The sequence below is a fragment of the Ambystoma mexicanum genome, chromosome 7q (assembly GCF_040938575.1).
Source record: "Ambystoma mexicanum isolate Mex_15411 chromosome 7q, UKY_AmexF1_1, whole genome shotgun sequence".
In the NCBI taxonomy this organism is placed as follows: domain Eukaryota; kingdom Metazoa; phylum Chordata; class Amphibia; order Caudata; family Ambystomatidae; genus Ambystoma; species Ambystoma mexicanum.
Window position 1 is genome coordinate 659,275,664 of NC_090941.1, and position 24,132 is coordinate 659,299,795.

At 47.5% G+C, this 24,132-nt stretch overlaps 1 protein-coding gene across 2 annotated transcripts in view; it reads right to left on the bottom strand.

Moving 5' to 3' along the window:
• The window catches only part of PAN3 (poly(A) specific ribonuclease subunit PAN3), a 2,094,753-nt gene that overhangs the window by 1,005,294 nt on the left and 1,065,327 nt on the right, over positions 1-24,132 (bottom strand). For both annotated transcript variants that reach the window (XM_069640299.1, XM_069640298.1), the window contains one exon: positions 19,944-20,048. In XM_069640299.1, coding sequence (XP_069496400.1) covers positions 19,944-20,048 — 105 coding nt within the window. The remainder of the gene's footprint in view (positions 1-19,943; positions 20,049-24,132) is intronic.

The following is a 24,132-nucleotide window of genomic DNA, read 5'->3' on the forward strand; positions in this document are numbered from 1 at the left end:
TGAGTTGGCCTTGCCGGGATTCGAACCTGCGACCTGCAGTTCACACTCAGATCGCAGCAGCGAGCGCTTAACCCGCTGAGCTATCTTACCTGCTTTGGAAATCCTTTTTCCTGGTTTCTTCAGGCACAAGCTGAACCAGATTGGAGGCTCTGGCGATCATGGAGTGGAACGACCCCACCTCGCCCGGTGGGGACGCCCTAGGTGGTGCATTCAAATGGGGAGACTCGCCGGCCACTGAATATCGTGGAAGATGGCCAAAACGGCACTTCTATTAAGAATAGAATAGCCCTATATAAAATTCACTAAATCTTTATTTTATCTCCTGGATGACCTGGGTTTATCTCTCACAAACTATGCTGACGACACCAAAGTCCTCATATACTTGTCAAGCTCTTATGACAAAGACTCCCTTATGCTCAAAGTATACTCCACAATCCAGTCACGAATGGCGACCACCAACCTGTGGCTAAAAGACAACTAGACTGAGATTCTACTGGTGAGCTCCCCTGCAGTGCGTAAAAAGAAAATATATACGTTTTAAAAAACTAAGCCTGAAATTCACATCCTTCTTGATGAATGGAATCCAGATTGCAGTTTCAGGCGCAATAAGCAGCTTAGGTGTACACCTAGATGCATCCCTCTCCCTCAACAAACAAGTCAGTGCTGTTGCTTCTTCAGAAGCTTACACTGCTAGGCGCATCAATGCAGCGAGACAATTCCTCACCACAGAAAGCATAATGACTATCGCCAGAGCAATCACGGGTGCGAGACTGGATTACTCCTACGTCCTATTTGCAGGAACCTACTAACAGAATAACGCACTCAAAGCAGCACTGAACATGTCAAAATGGACCACATCACATCCGCCAGGAAAAAGGCTCCAGATCAGGAAAAGGATCATCTGTTAGACTATTACCCACAAATATTTGAGCAAGACTGCCCGCATAGTACCCGTCTCAGATAATTGAGAGATCCAATTATCAAACCAGCAAGATCCACCCATGCCCACAAAATTAGTCATACGAGAGTGAAGAGATAAAGAGAGGGGGGGGGGGTCGAGGTGGTTCAGCTTCTTAGCAGTCACAGTAAACCACAGGAACTCCCTCCCTTCAGAACTAAGAGCAGAGGACTCATACTGGGCCTTCCGCAAAGCCCTGAAAACGTGGCTATTTGCCTAATCTCCCCTTTACCGGGGAAAGTGATCTGCTTGTAATTGGATTCATTCATGTCTTCTGCCCCATTGTTTTTTGAGGCATTACTTGCACTGAAGAAAGCTTGTATATAAATTTAACTGGTCTGCAACAGCGCCTTGATGCCTGAGGGTTTATGCACTTTACAAATGAAAGCAAGGAACACGTTACTTACCTGTAACTGTTGTTCTCCAACATGGGTCTGGCATGGATTCACATGCTCATGAATATTCCCGGTCCTCAGGCTGAGAATCCTCGGTAAAGAAAAAGAAATCAGTTTAATTTCTGAACGGTCTTTCTCCTAACAATCAATCACTGATCTCCAGCCAATGACTTCCCTCTACCTAATCCCCCTCCTCTGGCAGCCATTTTCAGATTTGGTAGCACGTAAAGTGGCAGTAGGACCAAGAGAAGAGCCGCAGAGGGGTAGGCTGGAGGGTTCACATATGAAACCATGCCAGACCCATGCTGGAGAACAACAGGTAAGTAACTTGTTCCTTTTCCAGCATGGGGTTTGGCATGGATTCACATGCTCATGAGTAAGCAGATGTACAACCATGGGAGGTGGCAAAGGCTCAACATAGGCATCTCTTACCTCCTCACCAGGCTCACCTTCAAGCGAACAGGTTGCGCAGCACCGCTTGGCCATCTCTGGACTCATCCCTGAATCTCTGTTGACGCAGTAGAATCTCGTGAAGGTATGTTCATCGACCTCCACGTAGCAGCCCTGTAGATGTCCAGCAGGGGCGCACCAGACAGAATCGCTTTGGTCAAATGGGCTCTGACATCCAGGCAACGGTCGGTTTGCCAACCGGTGACAATGGGTGATGCAGCCGGAGAGCCAACTAGAAATGGAAGCCTTGGAGAGGGCCTTTACATTGTTCACAGGGATAAAGTCAACGAAAAGTTGTGACCTCTTCCTGAAACTCTGTGTGTGGTCCACGTAGAACTTCAGCGCTCTAGCCACATCCAGCGAGTGCAAAGTCCTCTCGGCCAGCGACAGGCGTCGGAAAAACACAGGCAACACCAACGGCTTGTCTAGATTAAAGTCCGACGGCACCTTTGGCATGAAGGAGGGGTGTGTCCGCAGCACCACCCTCATGTCATGAAAAGCCAAATAAGGTGGCTTACATGACAGGGCCTGAATCACACCCACTCGTCGTGCAGATGTGATGGCCACGAGGAACGCTGTCTTCCACAACAAGAACTAGTGTGGAACTGTCTGCATAGGTCCGAATGGAGGACCCATGAGCCTAGTCAGCGCCACATTGAGTTCCCACGCTGGGGCTGGAGCCTTCACCGGCGGGAACGAGCAAAACAGTCCCTTCACAAATTCCTTGACCAGATGGTGTGACCAAAATGACGACCGTCTCTGAGATCTAGTATAGCGGGAGATAGCCCCCAGATGAACTTTGAGGGAAGCATGGGCCGGTCCTGCTTTGGCCAACGACAGCAAATACGGTAGCACCTGCGGAGCTGTGACTCGCAGAGGGTCGATCTTCTTGGCACTGCACCAAACGGCAAACCTCTTCCATTTATATCTGTAGCATTTCTTTACCGAGGATTCCCAGTCTGACGACGGGGAATATTCATGAGCATGTGAATCCATGCCAGACCCCATGCTGGGGAATATAATGAATAAATAGCTCCATCTTCCTGTGAAAAAAAATAATCATCTCCAGCGTAAATCACAAAGAAACAGTATATTTTGCCGACCCGTTTACTGTTCTGGAGAGGTGTGACTCTTCCATCATTTGCGTTGTACTCAAGCGAAGACAAGTCGGTTTTAATTGATTTACATCACAGAAGTGACGAACCTCCGCTAATCCTGGATCCATAGAGGTATGCGTATTCATGAATCTAAGGATACTTCTTCCAAGTTAGTTTGACAAGCAGTATTCGTACAGGATGGGGTTCCACCATTACTATCTGTTAATTCAGTGACAGAGTGTTGGCAAACAGACTGATAAAAGCTCACTTCCCTAGGCTTATCCGTAGTTTGACCCTGCTTAAATATTGGGGCAATATTTGAAGGGACTTTTGCACTATTTTTTAAAGGAGCGTCCGCGTGATCTAGTACCAGTTTTAGCGACCATACAAACTTCAACAAGGAGTTACTGTTTACTTTCTTTGCTTTTTGCGTTTTTGCTATGCTATTCAGTCTCCTTAATTACACATTTTTGTTTCTTCGTTTTCTGTACTGAGTTGATATTTACCGAAACCACTGAGAAATCCAGTCAATACAGACTTCTCTTGAGTATCACCGATTGCTGCTGGAAATATCTCAATCTATCCCCCTCCCCTATACCGAAGTCCCTTTTACAGTCCAAAAAGAGTTCACCCCAGGCTCCTCTCTCGAGCCTGGGGTGAACTCTTTATTATTAAATAATGGTGTGAAGGGGGACGGGTAGGTTGTGATTCCCTTATGTTTAACTAGGCTGTGCCAGTTGTCCGCCACTAGTTTAGTGATGGCGCGCTGGTACAAGTGCCCTGGCCTATGTTGTTTAGGAAGCCACAAGACCTCCCCTAAGTCATGTTTTGCCACTGCCCTATCCATTTTAACCCAATGTTTTCCTTCCCCCTCCCGAAGCCACTCTCTAATCACCCTTAGTTGTGCCGCCTCATAATATTGTCGAAAATTGGGCAGGGCCAATCCCCCACCATTCCTCGGGGCCATGAGTTGTCCCTGCTTACCCTTGCTCTTTTCGCTTCTCATATGAGATTACCTGTAATAGATTGAAGCATCCTAAAAAAGTTGTCCGGAACAGGAAGGGGAATAGTAACCTTGGCAAGGTGACCGTTTTTATTGCTGCCATCCTCCCAAGCCAAGAAACATGTAGATTCCTCCACTTGGTGAGATCCTTTTTAATTTTTTCCATGAGGGGGGGATAGTCAGCCGCGTACCACCCAGAGAGGCTCGGGGTGATTCTAACCCCCAGGTAAGTAATTCCCCCCCGGCAGCCAAGCGAAGGCCGTTGACTTTTTAAAACCTCCCTATCTTCTTTCCCCAGGGACTGGTCCATCAATTCAGACTCATTCATATTTATGCGCAACCCCGACGAGGTACCATATTCCTCCAACAATAGCCTGCATGGTCTACTCGACTGCAAAGGGTTAGTTAGAGCGAGCAGCATGTAATCCGCAAAAGCCGCCACCCTATGCTGTCTACCCGCAAATGTAATACCTTGTATAGCTTCTGAATCCCTGATAGCTTGTAGCAGAGGTTCTAGGTAGATTGCATACAGCAGAGGCGATAAGGGACACCCCTGCTTTGTACCTCTCTAAAGCTGGAATGACCTTGAAGTAGTGCCATTAACCACCACCCGTGCCTGGGGGCCCTCATAATTTGCCTTGACCATCTGCAGGTAAGTATCCCCCAAAACCCATCCTTTCCATGGTCTTAAAAAGGAAAGACCACTCCACCCGGTCGAACACTTTTTCAGCGTCTAAAGATAGTAGAGCTGCCGGAGTGTGGGTCTTTTCCGCCTTCTCCACAAGATGCACTACCGGTCGAATATTATCAGCTGTCTGCCTTCCCTTTATAAATCTCGCCTGGTCTTGGTGAATCAGGTCAGGAAGAAGCCCCTCAAGCCTATTGGCCAATATCTTAGTGTAGATCTTAGCGTCAACGTTGATAAGCGCTATAGGCCTGTATGATGATCTCTCTAGGGGATTCTTGCCCGGTTTCAGAATGAGGGAGATCTTAGCCTCTGTCATGGAAGGCGTTAACTGCCCAGTACCTTTAAAGGAGTTAAAGAGGTAAGTTAACTGGGGCACCAGCACCCTGGCAAAAGTCTTGTAAAATGAGGCCGTATATCCATCTGGACCTGGGGCTTTGCCCGCCGGCAGATTCCTAATCACTCCCCTTACTTCCTCCTCCGAGATCTCCTGTTGTAGACCAAGCTGGGCATTCTCGTCAATAGATTGTAGACGTACCCTTTCCAAAAATTCCTCTTGTGCTTGAGGATCGGGATTTTGTGATGTGTAAAGATTCTTATAGAATTGGGCCATAGTTTTTTGGATGTCTTCAGTTCTTGTAAGCCTGACGCCCGCGTCCGAGTTTAAAGCCGTAATTATGTTTCTGGAGGACGCTCCCCAGAGCAGACGCGCCATTAGAGCATCCGCTTTATTCCCTCTAGCATAGAATTTTTGCCTGATCCTGAGAAGAGCCCCCTCTGCCTTTTTCATGGGCAGGATACCAAGTTGACCTACCGCCCGCCTGTATTCCCTCCGATTTCGTCTATTGGGGATCTCGGCTACCTTGTGTCTTGCCTCCTCTACCTCGGCTTCTAGTCGGGTCTCCAGGGGCTGCGGCTGTTTGTCCCTTTGTGCTTTGGCTGCTATCAGTTCCCCTCTCATGGTGGCTTTTGTTGTTAGAAAAGAACTCCCCCCATCTTACCCTCCATTTCCTCCCTCACAACGGAGTCCCTCATCAAACATTCCGGGTACTTCCAACCCCACACCCCCCCTTACTCTTCGCCCCTAGTTCCAACTTCATTGATAAAATGTTATGATCTGCTATCCCCATAGGGCCCACCTCAATCTCTTTGACTCTCCCCACTAGGGAGGCTGAGACCCAAATATAATCTATTCTGGACTGTGACCCGTGGACTTCGGAAAGAAAGGTGTAGCCCTCCGCATTTCCTCTCAATTCCCTCCACATGTCTTTCAAGCCTGCGTCCACCATTTTATCCCTTAGACCCGGCGAGGCCACCGCACCTCCACCTGAGCTCCTGCTCCCGCCTGATCTATCCGTATCCTTATCCCAAGCTATGTTTAGATCGCCCATTATGATTAGCTGTCCCCTCGCCCACTCTATTTTCCCTAGGATGCCACGGAGGAAGGAATCTTGCCCTGAATTAGGTGCATATATGACCCCTATAGTGTATGTCTCATCCGCGATTTTACCCACCACCATTATGAATCTGCCCTCTCTATCCCGAAGAGTGTCCTCCACTCGAAAGTTAACTGAACTCCTCACGGCCAATGCTACCCCTCCCGTCTTCGTGAGACCAGAGGAGTGGAATATCTGGTCGAACCCCCTCAGTTTCAGTCGGCATTGGTCCCTATGTAGCAGATGTGTTTCCTGCAACCCCAGAAAGTCCGGTTTTCCCCGTTTCGTGAACTGCTCTAACTTTTTTCTCTTAAGCGGGGAATTGAGGCCCCTAACTTTATGGGTTACCCACTTGAATTGTGATACCTCTCCAACTCCTGCTAATTACTTTCCCCCGGGTATTTGCCTCAACTCGATCTCACCAGGTCGCACTTCCGGGAGGTCTCACCACATTAGTTTTGCCTCTTTGGCAGCACCAGAAAGGAACCCCCCACCGCCCAACACCCTGTTCCCACCCACCCCACCCTACCCTTGACAGCCGTAAACCCAGGTCTCCCCCCCCCCCCATTCCCCCCACTGGCATTCTTGCCCTTCTCGATCCCATGATGTTTGCCTGATACTCCTCCTCTCCTCCTCATAATTATGAGCTGCTTTTTGGTCCACCACCCCTTGTATCATTCCACATCCCAGCTCAAGTCTCCTCAACCTCGGATCTTCCAACCGAGGTGAAGCCCGGCTCCCCTCCACTCCCAGATAGCCTCCACACCGCGGATTTCCTCCTTTTCCCCTCTCCCACTATCAACCATTCCCATGGTCTAGGCCTCACCCCCCCCTTCCCCTCGGAAGGTTTGCCCGACACTGCCGCCCCCCGATCCCGCTCCACCGCCTGGTCCAACTCGACTTGCAATAAGTCTGCTCCGGTTATACGCTTCTGCGATCCGGCCCATTCAAATATGAGCCCGAATGGGAAAGTCCACTAATACTTGATTCCTTTTTCCTTGAGCTCCATTGCCGCCGTTTCAGTAAGGTGCTGGCTGCCAGGTCTTGATATAATTCAATTAGCTGACCAGAAAATGCTAGCGGCTCTTTTTGTCTGGCTGCCCTGAGTACTGCTTTTTTCTGGCAGTATCTTGTAAAAGCAGCCAACACATCTCGCGGGTTCTTGTTGAGAGAACCCACTCTGTGGACCCTATCGAGCTCAATCTTGTCGGGGGTTGATTCCCCCAGCAATTCCGCAAAAATTCGCTGAACTGTCTCCTTCAGGGCTCGATCCTGGACGGATTCTGGCAGAAGCTTCAACCTAATTTTGATCCTTCGTGATCTGTTTTCCATGTCCTCCAGTCTAATCTCGAGATTTCGCGTTGCTATATCGAGCCTCTCTATAGCCTCACTATTCTCCATCGATTCTTTGCCCACCTCTTGGAGACCTTTTTTTTCAATTATATCTGTTCTCTCGCCCAGCGTGTTCACTTCCTGCTTGATTTCTGCCATTGCTTGATTAATATCCGTTCTCATTAGCTGAAATTGTTCCTGAAAAGTTAGTCCCAGTGATGTCTGAAGAGAGAACATTTCCCCTCGTAAGTCTTGGCGTGTTATTGGAGCGGCCCCATCTGTGCTCTCCAGGAAGTCCTCTTGTCCCGAGGGACCCCCCCCCCTGCATTGCCCTGCATTCGTCAATCATGTCTTTGCTCGCCCACATAGAAGCAAGGGGGCCCGGAGTCTCTGCATGTGGCACGTGTCCTTTGCTTCCTTTACTTTTGGTCTTGGATGCCATATTGAAGAGGTGTTAACCAGTATAGAGGACCTCTGCGATTAGTCACGCCCAGCAGAAGGCTCCTCTGCTCCCTGCAGCGCCTCCCCCCAGGCTCTACCTTCAGACCTAACCTAAGCAGTAATGTCTTAATGTTCGATGCAGCCCCTGATTATCTTAGGTTGCTGTTGTGGCGGGTGGGAGAGTAAGTCCCCAGGGAGGAAATGTCCAGGGCACTCCCAGGCCCCCCTCGTCTCTTATTACTCGCCCAAATTCAATTTGTGGGGAGGCCGATGTTCGGGTGAACCCCAGTAGGGCAGCAACGGCTCCTGATCAATTAGAACCCTCTCGTAGGCCTGCAGTGGGTGAGAGGGCCACGAGAAGGAGAGGGGGGGGGGGGCAGAAGAGCAGTCTGTTCAAAATATCACCAGGAACCAAGGCCGCCAGGATGTGACCCCTCCTCCCCCTCCCCTGCACCCACACAAGCCGGCAGGGCCTTCCTCCTCACCTTGGCCCCCCCCCGCGGGCCAATGTCGTTTACCCCTCCAGTCGGGGGGGGGGGTCCCGCTCCTCCAGTCCGCTCCTTCCTCCCGGGGGGGGCGCTTCTCCACAACACAAGCTGCTCCCCAACCGATCCTCTTTGCGAGCGAAGCGGCACACTCCTCTAATGTCGCAAAGCAGGGCTACGGGTCGTCTCCTTCCCAGCAGGGCGCTGGAACAGATGGCTCGCATCCAACACCAGGAACCCAGAGACTCGGAGCCGACACTGCCCGCCAAGTCCCCTCCTCCTCTCAGCCGGCACTGCTCCGGAATGCGCTGCCGATCCCGACTCGAGGACCGGCCTTCTAATTTTCTCCACAGCGCACTGAAAACCAGCTCCGCCTCAGCGCTACTCTTTCGCCCGGGCAGGCAACGGACAGTAGTAAGCCCGTCCCGCGCCCCCTCCCCCTCCGAGGCTGCCAGGTACTGGATCTCAAGTCTCCATGTATTGCACTCCCTTGCGCGGCAGGGGGGAACAGCCACAATCACCCGCCAGATAGACGGGCCACAGCTCTTCGTTTTTACGCGCCCGTCTTCCTGCAAGGGGTGGTGGAGCTGCCTAAACCAGGAGAAGAGCTCCGGAGCGCCGTCGGCACACGTCTATTCCTCCCACATGTGTTTTTGAAGGTTACATATAAAGGGGGTCCAAGGATGTTGGCTGCCCAGATCAACTTTTCTATTGTCTGCAAGAAAAAGTGCCTTGTATGCAAGATAATTCTGGAGCAAATTAATTTGTGTTTCAATCTCATTTTCTCCACTTTGAACACGGTCATGGTAATTTTTTATTTTAATTGTTCATTTATAACACGCTTAATACCAACAGGTGGTTTCTAACCGCAGTTTTTTTTTTTTTTTACTTTTATTTATTAAGAGAGCAGCTTCATAGCAAGACCATTTACATAAACATTGCATTGTGGTTTGAGCATAGTTCTGTTACACATGCATATAGCGGACAGGCAAATATCGCAAATCAGGGCGAGGATGTAGACGTTACATCTAGGTCAGGCGTCAAATTACACAAGTATAGGCGCAACAGTGTCCAGCTGTGATTTCCAACATTTCAGGATACATCGTTTGTCAACAATACATGCGATATTGAATAGTCGTCTGGTGGTTTCCTTCACTTTACCAATGTCCCCAAACAAATACTTCAAAGGAGACAAAGTCGCCGGGATCAACTTTATTTCCTCAAGGAGCCTCGCCACCTCCCGCCAGAATTCCACAAGCAAGTGGCATGACCAATACATATGATACGCTCCAGCATTAGGGGCACTACATTTTGGACAAGACCCTGTACAATTTCCTACAAATTTAGCAGGTTTAGCAGGGGTATAATGCAACTGATTTAAGATTTTAAATTGTATCAATCGGAGCCCAGAGTTCATCGAAACAAATTTGGTGAGTTGACAGTAACTGGACCATCTGATGTCAATCAGGGTGCCCGTGTCGCGCTCCCAGGTCTCTTTAATTGTATTACGTGAAGTGTAGTGTGTCTGCACCAAGGAGTATAGCATCGAGATCCCCTTGCCATGACCATCTGTGGATACCACAGTTCTAATACACTTGTGCGTCTGGTGTTCCATTGGGAATGTTTGCCATCTAGCAGCAAAAGCAGCCCTCATCCGATGGAACTGGAAGCGTTTAAGCTGGCCCCCTCCCACCGCATCAATAAAGTCTGTAAGGTCGCAGAACGTGCCATCCGGGAACATGTCCCACATTTTGAAAAGCCTATTAGGGTCCCAAGATTGCTGAAGGTCCTTGTCAAAGGTTGGGGAGATGCCAGAGAAGTTCCACAGGGGGACCTGTGGGTCGTAAGGGGTCTCCAGACCAATCCTTTTATAGATCTTGGACCAGGTGTGTATGGTGTTATATACCGGGTCAAATGGGCAAGTGTCCTTGTAGGTGGAATTGAAAATAATGGAACGTATGTCATTGGACGGGCAGCGTGTTTTTCAAGGGGCGTATGTGGGGCTGTGTCCTCGGGGTCGAACCAGTGTTTCGCAAATTGTGCCTGTGCAGTTAAATCATACAGTTTGAAATCAGGAGCCGCAATACTGCCCTGTGAATATGGTTCCACCATCTTAGCCCATCCTAGCCTAGCCGTCTTCCCATTCCAAATAAAGGAGGAGGCGAGTGACCCGAGTTTCGTAAAAAAGGGCTTACCGGGCCAAATCGGGATGTTGTTGAAGTAGTATAGGAGTTTGGGGAGAACCACCATTTTAAGTAGTGCCACTCGGCTGTACAAAGACAGTGGAAGACTAGCCCACAACTGGAACTTGGTCGTCAAATTTAGCAACAGTTCACCATGATTGTGTATATATAGTGTTTGTTTGTCTCTGGTTATCATGATTCCCAAATAGCGTACCCGAGTAGGAGCGGGCTTAAACCCCCTTATCTCAGATAGGTATCCAGTAATTGAGGTCAGAGGAAATATTTCGGACTTCGGGACGTTGATTTTATATCCAGAATATTCTGAGAACTCATGTATGTCTGACATTATGTGCTGCACATTCTCATGTGGGTTTCGAACATAAAATAGGTTATCATCCGCGTATAGTGATATGATCTGTAGGGGACTAGTCGTCCTGAGTCCTCTATCTGAGTGGTTCTTACGAATATATTCAGCCATTGGTTCTATGGTGAGTCTGAAAAGGATGGGTGAGAAGGGACAGCCCTGTCTGGTTCCCCTATGTAACAGGAATGTGGCGGATAGGGTATTATTGGGGGTATTATTGGTTAGGACTTTGGCAGACGGCCGAGTATACAATAGCCGGACACATTTAATAACATATTGTCCGAGACCAAACCGCTCGAGCACCAGAAAGATATATGTCCAGGAGACGGAGTCAAAGGCCTTTTCGGCGTCCAAGGCCACAACCGCCGCTTTTACCATCGGATCGATCTGTGCCATTTCTCCAAACAGGCGCCTTAAATTCAGGGCGGTGGATCTCGTTGGTATAAAGCCAGCCTGGTCTGGGTTGACCAGGATTAGCATGTACAGCAGGAGTCTGGTGGCTAGTACTTTAGCGAAGATCTTCGCGTCAGTGTTTATCAAGGAAAGGGGTCTATAGGAGGCCAGGTCTTGTGCTGGTCTACGGGGTTTCAGGAGGACCGTGATAATTGCTTCACGCATCGACTCTGGGAGGACACCCTGGTCCATAGCCTCCTCCCATACCTTCAATAGTAAAGGGGCTAATTCATCCTGGAATTCCTTGTATAGTTCAGAGCCCAGGCCATCTGAACCAGGAGCCCGGCCACCGGACAAGGATTTAATACCTGCGGTAAGTTCCTCGACTGTGATAGGTTAATCCAGTATATTTCGTGTCTCGGGGGGTTAATGTTGGGAGGTCTAGGTCATCCAGGTACCTGAATGTGTCGTCTTTGGTTTTTACATCGTGAATGGAATATAAGGAGTAGAAGTCGACGAATGTGGAGTTAATGTCTTGTTCTTTATTAACCGTTACCCCGACAAGTGTCTGTATGCTGGCGATCGGATTATGGTGTCTATCAGCTCTAAGCATATTGGCCAGGAATTTGCCCGCCTTATTACTTTCCCCATATCTACAGGCTTTAGCTGGGGCGGTCATGTATAGGACTTCCCTGTTGGCCAGTTCATTAAATTCCTTTAATGTAGTTTGAATTTGACAGTTTTTCCTTATCAAGTGTGGTGCTATATTCAGTTTGTAGCAAGTCTATTTTGGCTTCGGCTATACCCAGTTCCCTTCGCACAGATTTCAGCATACCCATGGACTTGCCCAGGATGGTCCCCCGAATCCAGACCTTGAATGCCTCTCACAGGGTAGCATAGGTGCTCACGGAACCCTCATTTAATTCCAGAAATTCCCAAATTTCAGTATGTAGGGCTTCACAGATATGGGGGTCTCTAAGGATTGTGGGGGGCATCCTCCATCTTCTAGCTGGAGGTGGAGTGTCACCAAGGTTAATGTCAAGTGTTATCGGTGAGTGATCCGAGAGGGTGCGGGATGTATTTCGCAGCTAGAAACCTTTCCAGATAGGGACGAACTGATGAACCAGTAATCTATGCGCGAGTGGGAATCGTGGACGGACGAGCAGAAAGTAAATTTCCTCTCATTTGGGTGTAATGTACGTCACACATCTATTATGTCAGTCTGTTCCATCAGTTGTTTCACGACCAGTGCGGCTTTGGATGGAGCCCTAGGGGCGGCTGAAGATCGATCTAGGGATTGGTCGAGTATTGTGTTAAAATCCCCACCCCAGATTATTTGTGCCTCCCCCGATGTGGGCAACATATCCAGTATTGCACAGTAAATTTGTGGGTCATCCACATTGAGTACATACGTGTTAATCAGTATTATCTGGTACCCCGCTATCTCTCCCCATACCAGTGCACATCTACCCTGTGGGTCTATCTTACTAGAGTGATGTTTGAAACACAGCTTGGGATGTACGAGTGTCAGTACTCCCCTAGATTGAGTTGAGTATTCCGTGTAATATCTATGGGGGCCCCACCGTGGCAGGAATTTGGTGTTAACACTCCCCAATACATGTGTGCCTTGTATAAAAAGAATATGGGGGTTATGGCGTACAATATATGCTGCAATCTTCCTCGCTTTAACCAGGTTATTAAGCCCTCGGATATTCCAGGCGAGTAGTTTAATATTTAAGCCTTTGTTAGCCTGTGTCATAGTCGTATCTGAGATTGTCAGTTTGCCTGTTGCATTGCCACATTCCAAAATGGTACGGGTACCCCGCTACAAAACAGCTCTCCGATTTTAACGTTATAACATCCCCAAACATGCCTGGCATTTAGCCAGGAATAACCCTTTCTTGATTTCCCCACCCGCATCATCAACCCCAACCAGATGATGTATCCCTTGAACCATAACTTGGGAAGTCTCCTGGGGGTGTAAGCTGTACTCGCGTGGCCGCCTACCAAGGGGGCCCACGGCCCTACTACAAATAAGTAGTGATCAGGGCCACTTCGCCGCCCACGGATTTTAACTATATACCAATGCGATGTGAACAAAAGCCTGTCAGCCGGCAGGGTCCTCCGGTTCCTCAGCGGGCTGGGGTGGCAAATTCTGGTTTATTGCCCGGTCTCGGGTGGTGGGGGGGTGGGGGAGGAGTGAAGAGGGATGGAGGCCTCAACATATGACATGGCCTCCGTAGGATTTTTAAAGAAATGCACTCAGCCCCCGTGTTGGATTCTCATCTTTGCTGGGAAGAAGAGCGCATAGGGAATCTGGCGAAGTCTCAGTTGTTTCTTAACTAGTTCATAGGACCTTCTTAGTGTTTGCACATTTATCGAAAAGTCCGGGTATATATGTATCCTGTTCTTGTAGAGTAAATTGCCTTTTTCCCTGGATATTTTCAGGATAGCGTCTCTCTCCCTATAGTTGAGGAGACTGGCAATTATCGTACGGGGTGGTGCCCCAGGTCTAGGAGGAGGTGCTAGGGTACAGTGGGCACGTTCCACAAGGAAATGGTCTGAGAAGGAGTCAGGGCCCAAAAGGGATTTCAAAAGGGTTTCCACTTGGCATTCCATGGATCCCCTGCCAAAGGTTTTGGCTACCCCGACCAGACGGATGTTATTTCTTCTGGACCGAGATTCCAGGTCCTCTCATTTATTTAAGGTTTTTTAGAGGTCACCTTTCAGCTGGGCTATGTCACGGCTGTGTTGTATTATCGAATCCTCATTGGTGCTGATCCTACTTTCCGCCTCAGTGATGTGTGCGCTTTCTTTATCGACCCTTGCCTTCAAGGAGCCGATTGTCGCCCCAATATCGTCCAATTTACTATTGACCGCAAGAAAGCCATTCTGGACCATTGACATCAACTTGTCCACTCTCCATCGGGGGTTCTCGTTGGCTGTCCGTTGGCCCGGGTGGTGGTGTGGTAGATCCGTGCAGCTGGGATCTGGCAAAGTAGTCCATTGGGCCTGTTTTCTTGGAGCCCATCCCCTTCTTTTTGTGACGGCCCATATGGTGGGTCGAGTGGCTTGTGTTCTCCCACGTCCCAATGTTCTCTGGCGATCGTGCCTGCCGCCCAGCTCCGGCTTGTGAAGTTCAGCCGTCGATAAGTGGGAGTACCAGGGTTATGTTATAGTTCGCACTATAGAGCTGAGCCATAGGTCAATGTCTAGATGTTTATGAGGGCTCCGCCGGCCTCTACGGTTTAGTGAGACCAATGTTCTTGTGGGTGCCCCACTGTGGGTTATTGCCGTGGGCAGGGGTTGTTATATGACCATGTATGCAGGGTACCCAGTTCCAGTGACCAGTGTGGCGTGCACCTCGCCCGCCTGCCGCGCCGCGGCTCCTCCAGAGCCGGGGGCCTTTAGGTTCGGCAAAAGGGTGTGCGTGGTCTCTCCAGGCGGGTCCCCTAGGCTGTGAACAAAGTATGGAATCAGGGTGTAAATTGGGCCCAATGGTTTATTGCCCCTTGGGTTTGAGGTAAAAGGATAGTACCTTCTGGGTTTGTGGGCATCCAAGCAGCTGGCTCTGTCTATGCAGGGGCTTCGTCGCAGGTCCTGGCTTGAAGTTGGTGTGTGTTGGTCCCAGCGGCAACGGACGCCGTGCAGTGGCAGACCGCACTCCCCAGGCAGACTCGGCTCCAGGATGTGGGTGGATCCGCGTCCCTCCACCGCCGTCCGGGCGCAGCGTTCGGTAGGAGGAGCAGGTTCCCCCAGCAGGTAGCCCACAGTCCGTTCAGGGTCACCGGCTTGGGCGGGTGACTATGGAGCCCGTTGCAGACCAATTCAGCTGTGTCACGGCGGGGCCCTCAATTCAGAGGTACGCCACGCGGCCCCTCCCCCACTCGGCCTGGCGCCGGCATAACGCCTCCGGGCTATATTGGTTTTGGCGTGGAGCCACGACACGGGCCGCCTCCACGATTCCTGCGGTGAAAGTTTCTTGAGCCGTATTTCGGGAATCCGTGTCCGTTTTCCCTCAGGATTTGAATGGGCAGTGCTGCGGACCCACCGCCACCAGTCAAAGTGTTTTTCTGGCACTCCGGTGACCCCAGCAAGGATTAATTATAAAAAAGGATAGATTACGGGCAGGAGCTCTCCTCTCAGGTGGCCATCAACGTTATGCGCAACAGCGCCCCCTCCCTCTAAGCACAGTTTCTAATGGTTCTTGTCAACTTCCACTTTACTATGAAACCTTGTGACATGCAATCATTCAAGTCCCAATGATTAAGTGCAATATACCGGATCACTCCCTCAAATCAGCCTGGGTTCCAACAGTGGTCAGAATCATTTGGCACAGGGATTTAGGGCACACTCCACAATTCCTTACTTTTTCTTCCCTCTTCCTCACACCTTTCCACACATTTGTCCCATTGAGTAATATACACAAAAAGCAGGTTCTCACCACAAACCCCAAGGAATCCAGAGAGGTTTGCTGCCAAGGCTCAATTACTGATTGGACAGCTGGCTCAAGGTTGTAGTCCCTACATGAGAACTTATTTATTGAATGCCACCATTACATGGAAGTGTCAGTCACTCCCTTTATCCCCACTATAAAAAATGGTATATTCAAGGCTGAGGGGGCCCTCCAGTGAAGATCTTTTGGTGTGCTTGTGCTGGAATGGTTAGGCTAGCGCCTCAAAGACTCTCTCCTGCTCATCAACCTCAGCACTGTGTGGGGACCTTACTGTGGAATAAAGTGCTATACAAGAAGCATATATTTAAGTGGTGGCAGTGCTATAATAAACAGCCTCCTGAACAGGAACTCTGATCTGTGAAGTCATACCAATTATATGTTGATATACTGAAGTCTGTTGCTTTTGACATTCACAGTTTAGGCTCATCTGTGAAAGAATGTTACAGTGCTGGTCGTCTCTGCCAAATGCATTATTTTACTACAATTTAACAAGCAATTTGAGAGCCCACAACTCTCATCAGTTGCTTTGGGATAGTCGTGTCCCAACTGGCTTGGCTCACTCCATCGTTTTAGTTCAGAATTCCCATAGTAGCTGATCAGTTTCCCACAACCCAAACTGCTCTCATGCCAGCAATCACTAATTCACTAAATACTCCTAAAATACTAAATAATTAAGGCGGCCTATTAAGCAAATTGGTGTAACAGGGCATTTCAAACGCACCAGTTAGGCATAAAGAATGTAATTGTATTGATTTGCTTGCTTAGTTCAGGGAAGGACACCTCTACTCCAAGGGACCCTGTTCAAATAAACCATATTGAACATTCCAAAAGCTAACCGTACACATTAAATCATTAAACTATTTGTTATCATCCCCAATTCTTTAGAAACGTAAAGAGGCAGCGGTTACACCAATGCTTAAGGTGGCACAAGATGACACATATTGGCCAATTTTAGGCCAATCTACAATATCTTCTGTTTAGCCAAATTAATGAAAACGGCCAATCAACTGAACTTAATGACTTCTCCAATCTCAGAAAATAATACCGTTAGCTCCCAAATATCTGGCTTATATTAACTAGAATGGTATCCATCATAATAACTATGCTTGGCGATATAGGAGCCGTGGTCTCTTCTGGTAAATCGGAGACCATGTGTTATTAGATTTATCAGCAGCGTTCATAACTGCAGACACCTTGCTAAGCATACTAAATCAGATTGGATTAACAAGTGCTGCACTGAAGTGGATTAATTCTTCCATTAGCGACAGGGAAAATGCTATTGCAATTCTGCCATTTTGTTAGGACTTAATAAAGATTTCCTGTGGTGTTCTACAGGGTTCAAGCCTTTCTCTGTTACTTTTCAATGTAAATTAATCACTAACATTAAACTCCTGAAAACATGCACAATAAAAATAAGTAATTATGTTGATAGATTTTGCTTTAATTGCTTCTTCTACCTCAAAACAAAATATTAACATATTGTGTTGCATGATTGACGCCTCCAAAACAGATATCTTAATTGTAGACCCTTCAAATATTGAACAGGCACTAAAAATCTTATTCATTTTTCTTGGCTCATGCCCATATCAAGTTGATAAGGTGAAAGATCTGGGAGTCATTATCAACTATAAACTCTCACAGAACTTCACATGACAATGGTATTAGAATTAACATCTGGATTTCATGACTGGCATCTCGTGAGGTGAATAATGGCATTTATGTCTTATGGACATATCATTCAAGGTGTGCTGGCTCTTGTCATCCCATGCATTGACTGTTTGAATGTCTGTCTGGGATTCGCTGCCTAAACAAAGCATCACTTACAGGGGTTTCGAAATAGTGCTGCCAGGCTGGTCAGCGTTGATGGTGGTCCAACATCAGTTCCTAAACCAATTAATTGCATTAGCCACTTGTTGGCAAATTCTTTAAGAACTTGTGCCTAGCCCATAAAGATTATTACAACATTGGCCCAGTCTTCATAAAATACAAATTTGAACAATGTCACTCAGGTTGTAATCTTCGATTGCAGTAAGCCTGTCTCTTTTAATCAATAAGCTTCAGAAAGACTGAGTGGGAGGCAGAATATTTCCCACTCCTGCTACTGTACTTATTACTGCGTCGCTCTTTGCAAACGCGTCACACTCTGTTCTCTTTGTACAATGTAGCCGCTTGCAACCTTGGTTCAAACACACAAGCTGGTTTGGTATCAGTCTCTGACTCACCGGCTGCGCCGTCTTTTCTGAGGTCGCTTTGTTGTTGGAGCCAAGGACAGTCCCACAGCGGCAATCGCTCCACCTAGCCTTGTTTATGGACATGGGAGATCCCGGATACCTCTGCCACACTGTGCAGGTTTGATCAGCCTTACTTCCTAGTCTTCGGTTTCTTACTTTCCAAGGATCACGAAAGTAACAGTCTTTAGAGGTCACGGGTACTTCCCTCCTTGCGACTCTTTGGTCTTGCCATCCTTCCCCCTTGTATTACACAACCATCTTGGAACTGCTGTTTCGTGTGTTTCGCCTTGCTCAGAGTGTGCTTTCGTGCTCCGCCTTTTATCCGTGAGAGGAAGTGTGATAGAAGTCTGGTGTGTGTAATAATCCGCAATTGCCTACCTTGCCTGTCCATGGTGTTGGGAGATGTCAGGTATACAGCTCTGGTGTTAGTCCGTTGTTGCTCACGGTGAACTGTCCGTGAGAAAGAGTTTGTGTCGGAAAAGGGGGGCTAGAGAAGGCATTGAATTCCATGGTATCCTACCTGGTAGGATGGGGAAAATGTGTTATTGGGAAGGGGATACCGCGTCTCACCCTCCGGTGTCCCACTTCCACTCCACGAGGACCCCTCATCAATGTGATCCTCCCCCACTGGTCCACCCCCAGGAATTGGATACTAACGCAATGGCTGTGTCCTGGCCACCTAGATGACACATTCCAGAGGACTAGTGGGTGAGACACCTGGTTTCTGACACAGTCCATCAGCAAGTATTTCTCACCATTTGCCTAGGGTTTGTGATTGGCTTTTTTTTTTTTTTTTTAAATAAACGCACCAGCCAATAGGTCCCTCTCCTGGGCCAAGCTCTTCATGGTTCTCTCTTGGTCTACAATCTGCCATTGTCCAAGGTGCAGCCTTCAGCAGACTCTTGGCATTCTCCATTGAGCGTCCCCTTGTGATCTCCTGCTCTTATTTTGTGGTGTTAGCCAGCTCTGACAAATCCTGCAGAGGCTTACCCCTTTCATAGGGGGGGATTGATTGGCCCGACTGGTCAATTCTTCTCTAAGGGATTGGTTCCACACTCCTTTCAAATGTGGTGTTACTTTTAACTCCAAGTGTTCATTTGGGGTTCAATTCTCTACTGTTTTGTAAGGCATTTGGATTAATGAGTGGCCTTACAGCAGTGACCCAAGGCTTAAAAGGTTGCGTTCCCCAGTCAGGATGAGGTGGGTGTTTATGCATGGCTCCACTGTGGGTGCCGCAGCTCTGTGTATGGACTTTGTTCCCACTAGGAAACAAGGCGACCTTGTGTGCTGCTTCACTTCCGGGGTGCAGTGCAGAGTTTCTGCTTTTGCTCTCCAGGAGGCTCCTTCTCCTTGGCCCGCCAATGAGTCAATGATGGGGTCCATTGAGCAGGATTGTAGACTTGAGCAGCAATTTAATGAAAATGTGGGTGGTTGGAGGAGTCCCAGCTGCAAAGTTTCTTGGGGGTCTACGAGATTGTAGAAGACAGGCATCTGAAAACAAGGATAGTGGGGTAGGCGAGTGCTAACCAGACCTTCTCCAAGAAAAACCTGGGTGGGAAACTGGTCTTGTACTACTTGTCTTTCTCCCCTGCATTGTACGATACGGATTGATCCTCTTAAGTGGGACCTAATGAAACCGAATACCCATTGATGGGCGCTGAGCAATCCGCCAAATACCTCATCCTACAGAATTTCCAGTTAACCCACACAGCTTTGAGGCTGCAACAATGGCAGTTAGGTGCTACATACATTTCAAATAATGTGACATTATCATACATACGAAAATGTCTGAGCTAGTTGTAGGTGCATATAAGGATATACAGAACATATAGAAGAGATACTTAGTAAGTTATTCTGCTCAACAATATTTCACATTCTCTGTTCCAATCAGCATTTTTCATTGTGGACCTAGGTACAAATGACTGACCAACAAGTTCCAGTAACATACTTAGTAGGGAACTTACAATTTAGGAAGTCCTTTTAACTAATGAAAGTTTACACGTAAAATATAAATATTTCATAATATGAGCTTACCTGCCTGAGTTCATCTGCCATGAAGAAAGAAGGTGCGTTGGCTTTTGGCTGCATATAAGCAACATGAGGTGCAGTGGGAGGGTAGATGTGATAATTTGGAAACACCTATGAAAATAAAACAAGTAGAGGTTTTCTGTTATTAAAAACACCAGATTATATATTATATATAAATGGAATAAACTGGAGGTCAAAATATCATAAAACATTCCAAATTACATAGATATATCACAGATATGTACTGGTTGTTATCCTTTGATCACTGGGTTCTGGGAATACTTCTTTCTGTTACAGGTCAGCAGTATATAGCTTTTCAATAGCATTTCGCTCGTCCACTCCACCCACCCCCACACACCTGCATTAACGACAGCGAACTGCCAGCTCCCAGAGGTTTGACAGATAAAGTAATTGGCAGGAGGACAAAGCGATTTATTTTCAAGATTGTAGGTTTCATAAAGCTTCCAGGCAAAAGAGATACTAACCTTGTAAAGATGACTCACAATAATACCCACATAGCAGCCAAACATATTGCTGCAAAATATATAATGTGCCTTTACAAATGCACAAATACTGCATTTGACTAACACAAGAAGTTAGATACCAACGATGATTCCATGTACATAGCACAAACATGAAATGTTATAACTAGTGGGCATGGACACCAGCATAACAGTTCTCTTTGGCTGATCGTCTTTTAGATATCTTCATCTATTGTGGCGGGAAGCCTGAAAAATATGCACATTTTTCCAATGACAATATACTACAAGATCAGATCCTACATTTATGTTCATCTTGACATGAACATGAAAGACAGAAAACATTGTTTCAGAGCATGTGAGACAAGGATGATGGGCGGTGAACAAAGGCGGGCAAGCAAGGAAAAGCCAAACAACGTATGACAAAGACTAGACTTGTCATGTGGCTTGAACAGCAAAGCAGCTACCTTCTGAATATTTTGGGAACCTTGGAATGAAGAGGAGCCTGGAAATTGAATGTCATACAGGCTGAGCTGGCAGATGAGACTTGATTTAATATTGAAGATCCTGTGGAGTTGCTCCATTGGTTGAAAGATGTGATTGTAGGGGGTTTGTGGTTTTAGATTGCTCCAAGCTTTGATCTGCACCGACAGGGGCATAGTGTGGAAGATTGGGGAAGACCACTGTAGAGGGCGTTTATATAGAACGGCTGGAGAGTAAGATTGCTCCAATGAGTAGAGCACAATTGGTGGTAGGGAGAAAGGCAATTCATTATCTGTCTTTCGAGCAAGAGTTTGTCATCAAAGAGGTTGGCAAGATTAAGGACCATCTTAGCTGGGGGTCTTGATAGGGGGAAAGTTGGTAAGCCAGCTGGAAAGGAGGCGTTTGAAGGCCTGGAAGGGGGATGGGTGAATGTGCAGCATGAACATTTTGTTTGTGTTCAAGAGAGGTTTGTTACGCCATACAGGATTGGGTGGCTTTTAGCCAGTTGAAAAGCGTAGACAGGACAGGTTGAGGATTATCTGCGCTTGTTGAATGGAGTGATTGTTTCTTATGATTAGTTGGGAGTTATTTGTGTACATCTGATATCATAGATATCTGCTTTTCAATTCCTGCTTTCAATCCAAAAAAGAGGTGAATGGGAAGATCTACCAAGACAAGAATTCTAAAGTCCTTGAGGGTGGTGCTGAGAGAGTAAAGGACCAGTTTCTTTTGGTAAGAATGGTTGAGATTAAAGAACTGAGCCAAGCATGAGGTTTCCGGCTGCCGAGGCCTGGGTGGAGGGGCTGAACCCCTCAAACTGCGAAAGCAGATGGACATGTCCACAAGTTCAAGGTACCATATCCGCCAAGGCAATACTGGGACAATCAAGATGATGATGGGCCAGACCCTACACAGTCTTCTGAGAACCGACTGGATTCTGCAGGACCACAGAGTAGAGCGAAGTTAGACTTGAGAATGTGTCCGACCAGAGATTCCATCATGGGACAACCAACACTTCCTTTTGGCACTGTAACAAAGAGGTTCAACTGAGGTGCCCCTCAAAGGGCAGAGATCTTGCCCACAACTTTGTGGTAGTACTCACTCAAGCGGGACAAAATCCTGAATGCTCCTGGCATCTGCAACATTGGTATCTATTGCAGCAAGGTGGACCGCTAACAAGCATTCTCCAGAGCCTAGAACTACAGTTGCATTGCTTCCCTGCACAGTGCCAGAGATCCCATTTGTTGCCCGTCATGACCAGGACACGCCATGCACAGAAGATATGCCGCCAGCAGATTGGTGTGTTTGTTCGCCCGAGGGACAAAGTCCACTCACTGCCAGATCATCAAGGTGAGCAGCCGAACCCTTCAGTAAGACATGTGCGACAATTGTCAAGGTAAGCCAACAGTGCTGAAAGGTTCTCTTCACACTCATCACATTGCCCCACAAGGTTCACACTCCTGTGATAGCTAGCTGAAGATCTGCAAATGTTCCATCTTGTCCCCCTCAAACTGAGACCACCGACACAGATGCAGCCACTGGAGGAAGCTCATTAGTAATCGGGGGGCCTCGGTAACCGGTGGATCCAAGAGGCCATAAGGCACAAAAGACACAAAGGCAGAGGCTAGGACCCTACTCTGGTTTTGTAAGACCCATGGCATCTGTGCAAGATGTTCGCCACCCACTCTTCAGGACGAAAGGCCCTCCACAAACTTGTGTCCAGTACCTCCCCAATGAACTGGAGTGACTGGGGTGGCATGACAAGGGACTCCTTGAAGTTCAGTGAGAAGCCCATGCTGTCAAGCAGCTGGCCAGTGCGGTGCAGGTGGGCATACTCTAGGATACAGGGAAGGTAGGACAAGGGTAATTGTCAACAGTTACTCTCTATCAAGAACATTTCATACTTTCTTCATAAAATATATTTATTTTGAATAATTATTGAATAAAAATGTCATCAAATTAGAAACACACTTCATATTAAATGCATTCATCATAAAACTCTAAAGCTACAATCAACAATGATAACGAAAACAAACACAATCAATGTTTTCTTAAAAAGGTATACACACTCATTAATGGGTAAAAAAGCCTATAAGGAAAAATTCTATTAGGTCAGAATTTTAGATCAATCACAATCTCTAAATATTTTTTATCACCAGTCTAGGATAGTTCCTGGACTGTGAACTCGACATGTTTCAGTCCTCTGGATTATGGTGGGACTTTCTTCAGGAGTAATTGTTTAGCAATATTAGAGTGGAGAGTCTTCTTATTTATGGAGATTAATTCACTGTTAAAGGAGCAATTGTTGACAAAAACCGAAATAATAAAGAATCAGCATATAGCTTAAGGGGTTATAAATAAGGGACAAAATGATGTTTGCATTTATGTGGAAGTTATATTTGTGTAACGCTACGTACTAGCACCTTGTTCTCAAGTGGTAGCTCCTGGACACTGGTTAATGCTGGATACCCAGAAGCTGCTTTTAGCTCCTTCTTACCCAATACCAATTTCGATCCCCGAGGTAGTCATATGCTGTTGCTAGACATGAGGGGAAACCTAAGGACCACATACAGGAGTGACTATATGTAAGAGCCATAGGTTTGCTACACAGTCAGCCTTCCTAGACAATCTTTTTTCTTTTTTCCAATCACCTTTTTGTAATTGTAATTGCTTATTCGTACACTGCTTATACACAAGTGAAGTGCTTCAAAGCACATCAAGGCGGGAAGGGAGCAAGGGAATACAGTAGTCATTCTTAGGCCTTGATGTTTCCGAATGATCTAACAAAAAAGTACCTATTATACTAGACCTGGCGGCATTTCTCCTAGTGCAAGTGCATGAAGTGTTTCAGTTGCAACCAAACTAGGGAGGGGAGTCAAAGGGGGACAGGACAGAACTTACTAGGGCTAGTAAATTCCAGTCATGCAAGTGTAGACGGAGGTGTGACGGAGGGGGGGGGGGATGAGGAGGGTCGGAAGTGTTTGGGAACAAGTGTGCCCAGTCCAGCAGGGCCCTGGGTTAAGTACAGAGCGGTTACCCGTCTCCTGGAACGTATGCTGAAAGTGTAGTAGTGCTGAACATAGTGCAGAGGGCTGGAGGCAAGTGCAAAGACTGGCGGGGGAGACTGGGACCTGTGCGGCTCTGGAGGTGAACCAGGCAACCAGTTCGCAAAAGTTGTACAGAGTTAGGGAAGAGAAGGAGGAGTAAGCAGGAGAGAAAAAGAGGAGGTTAGC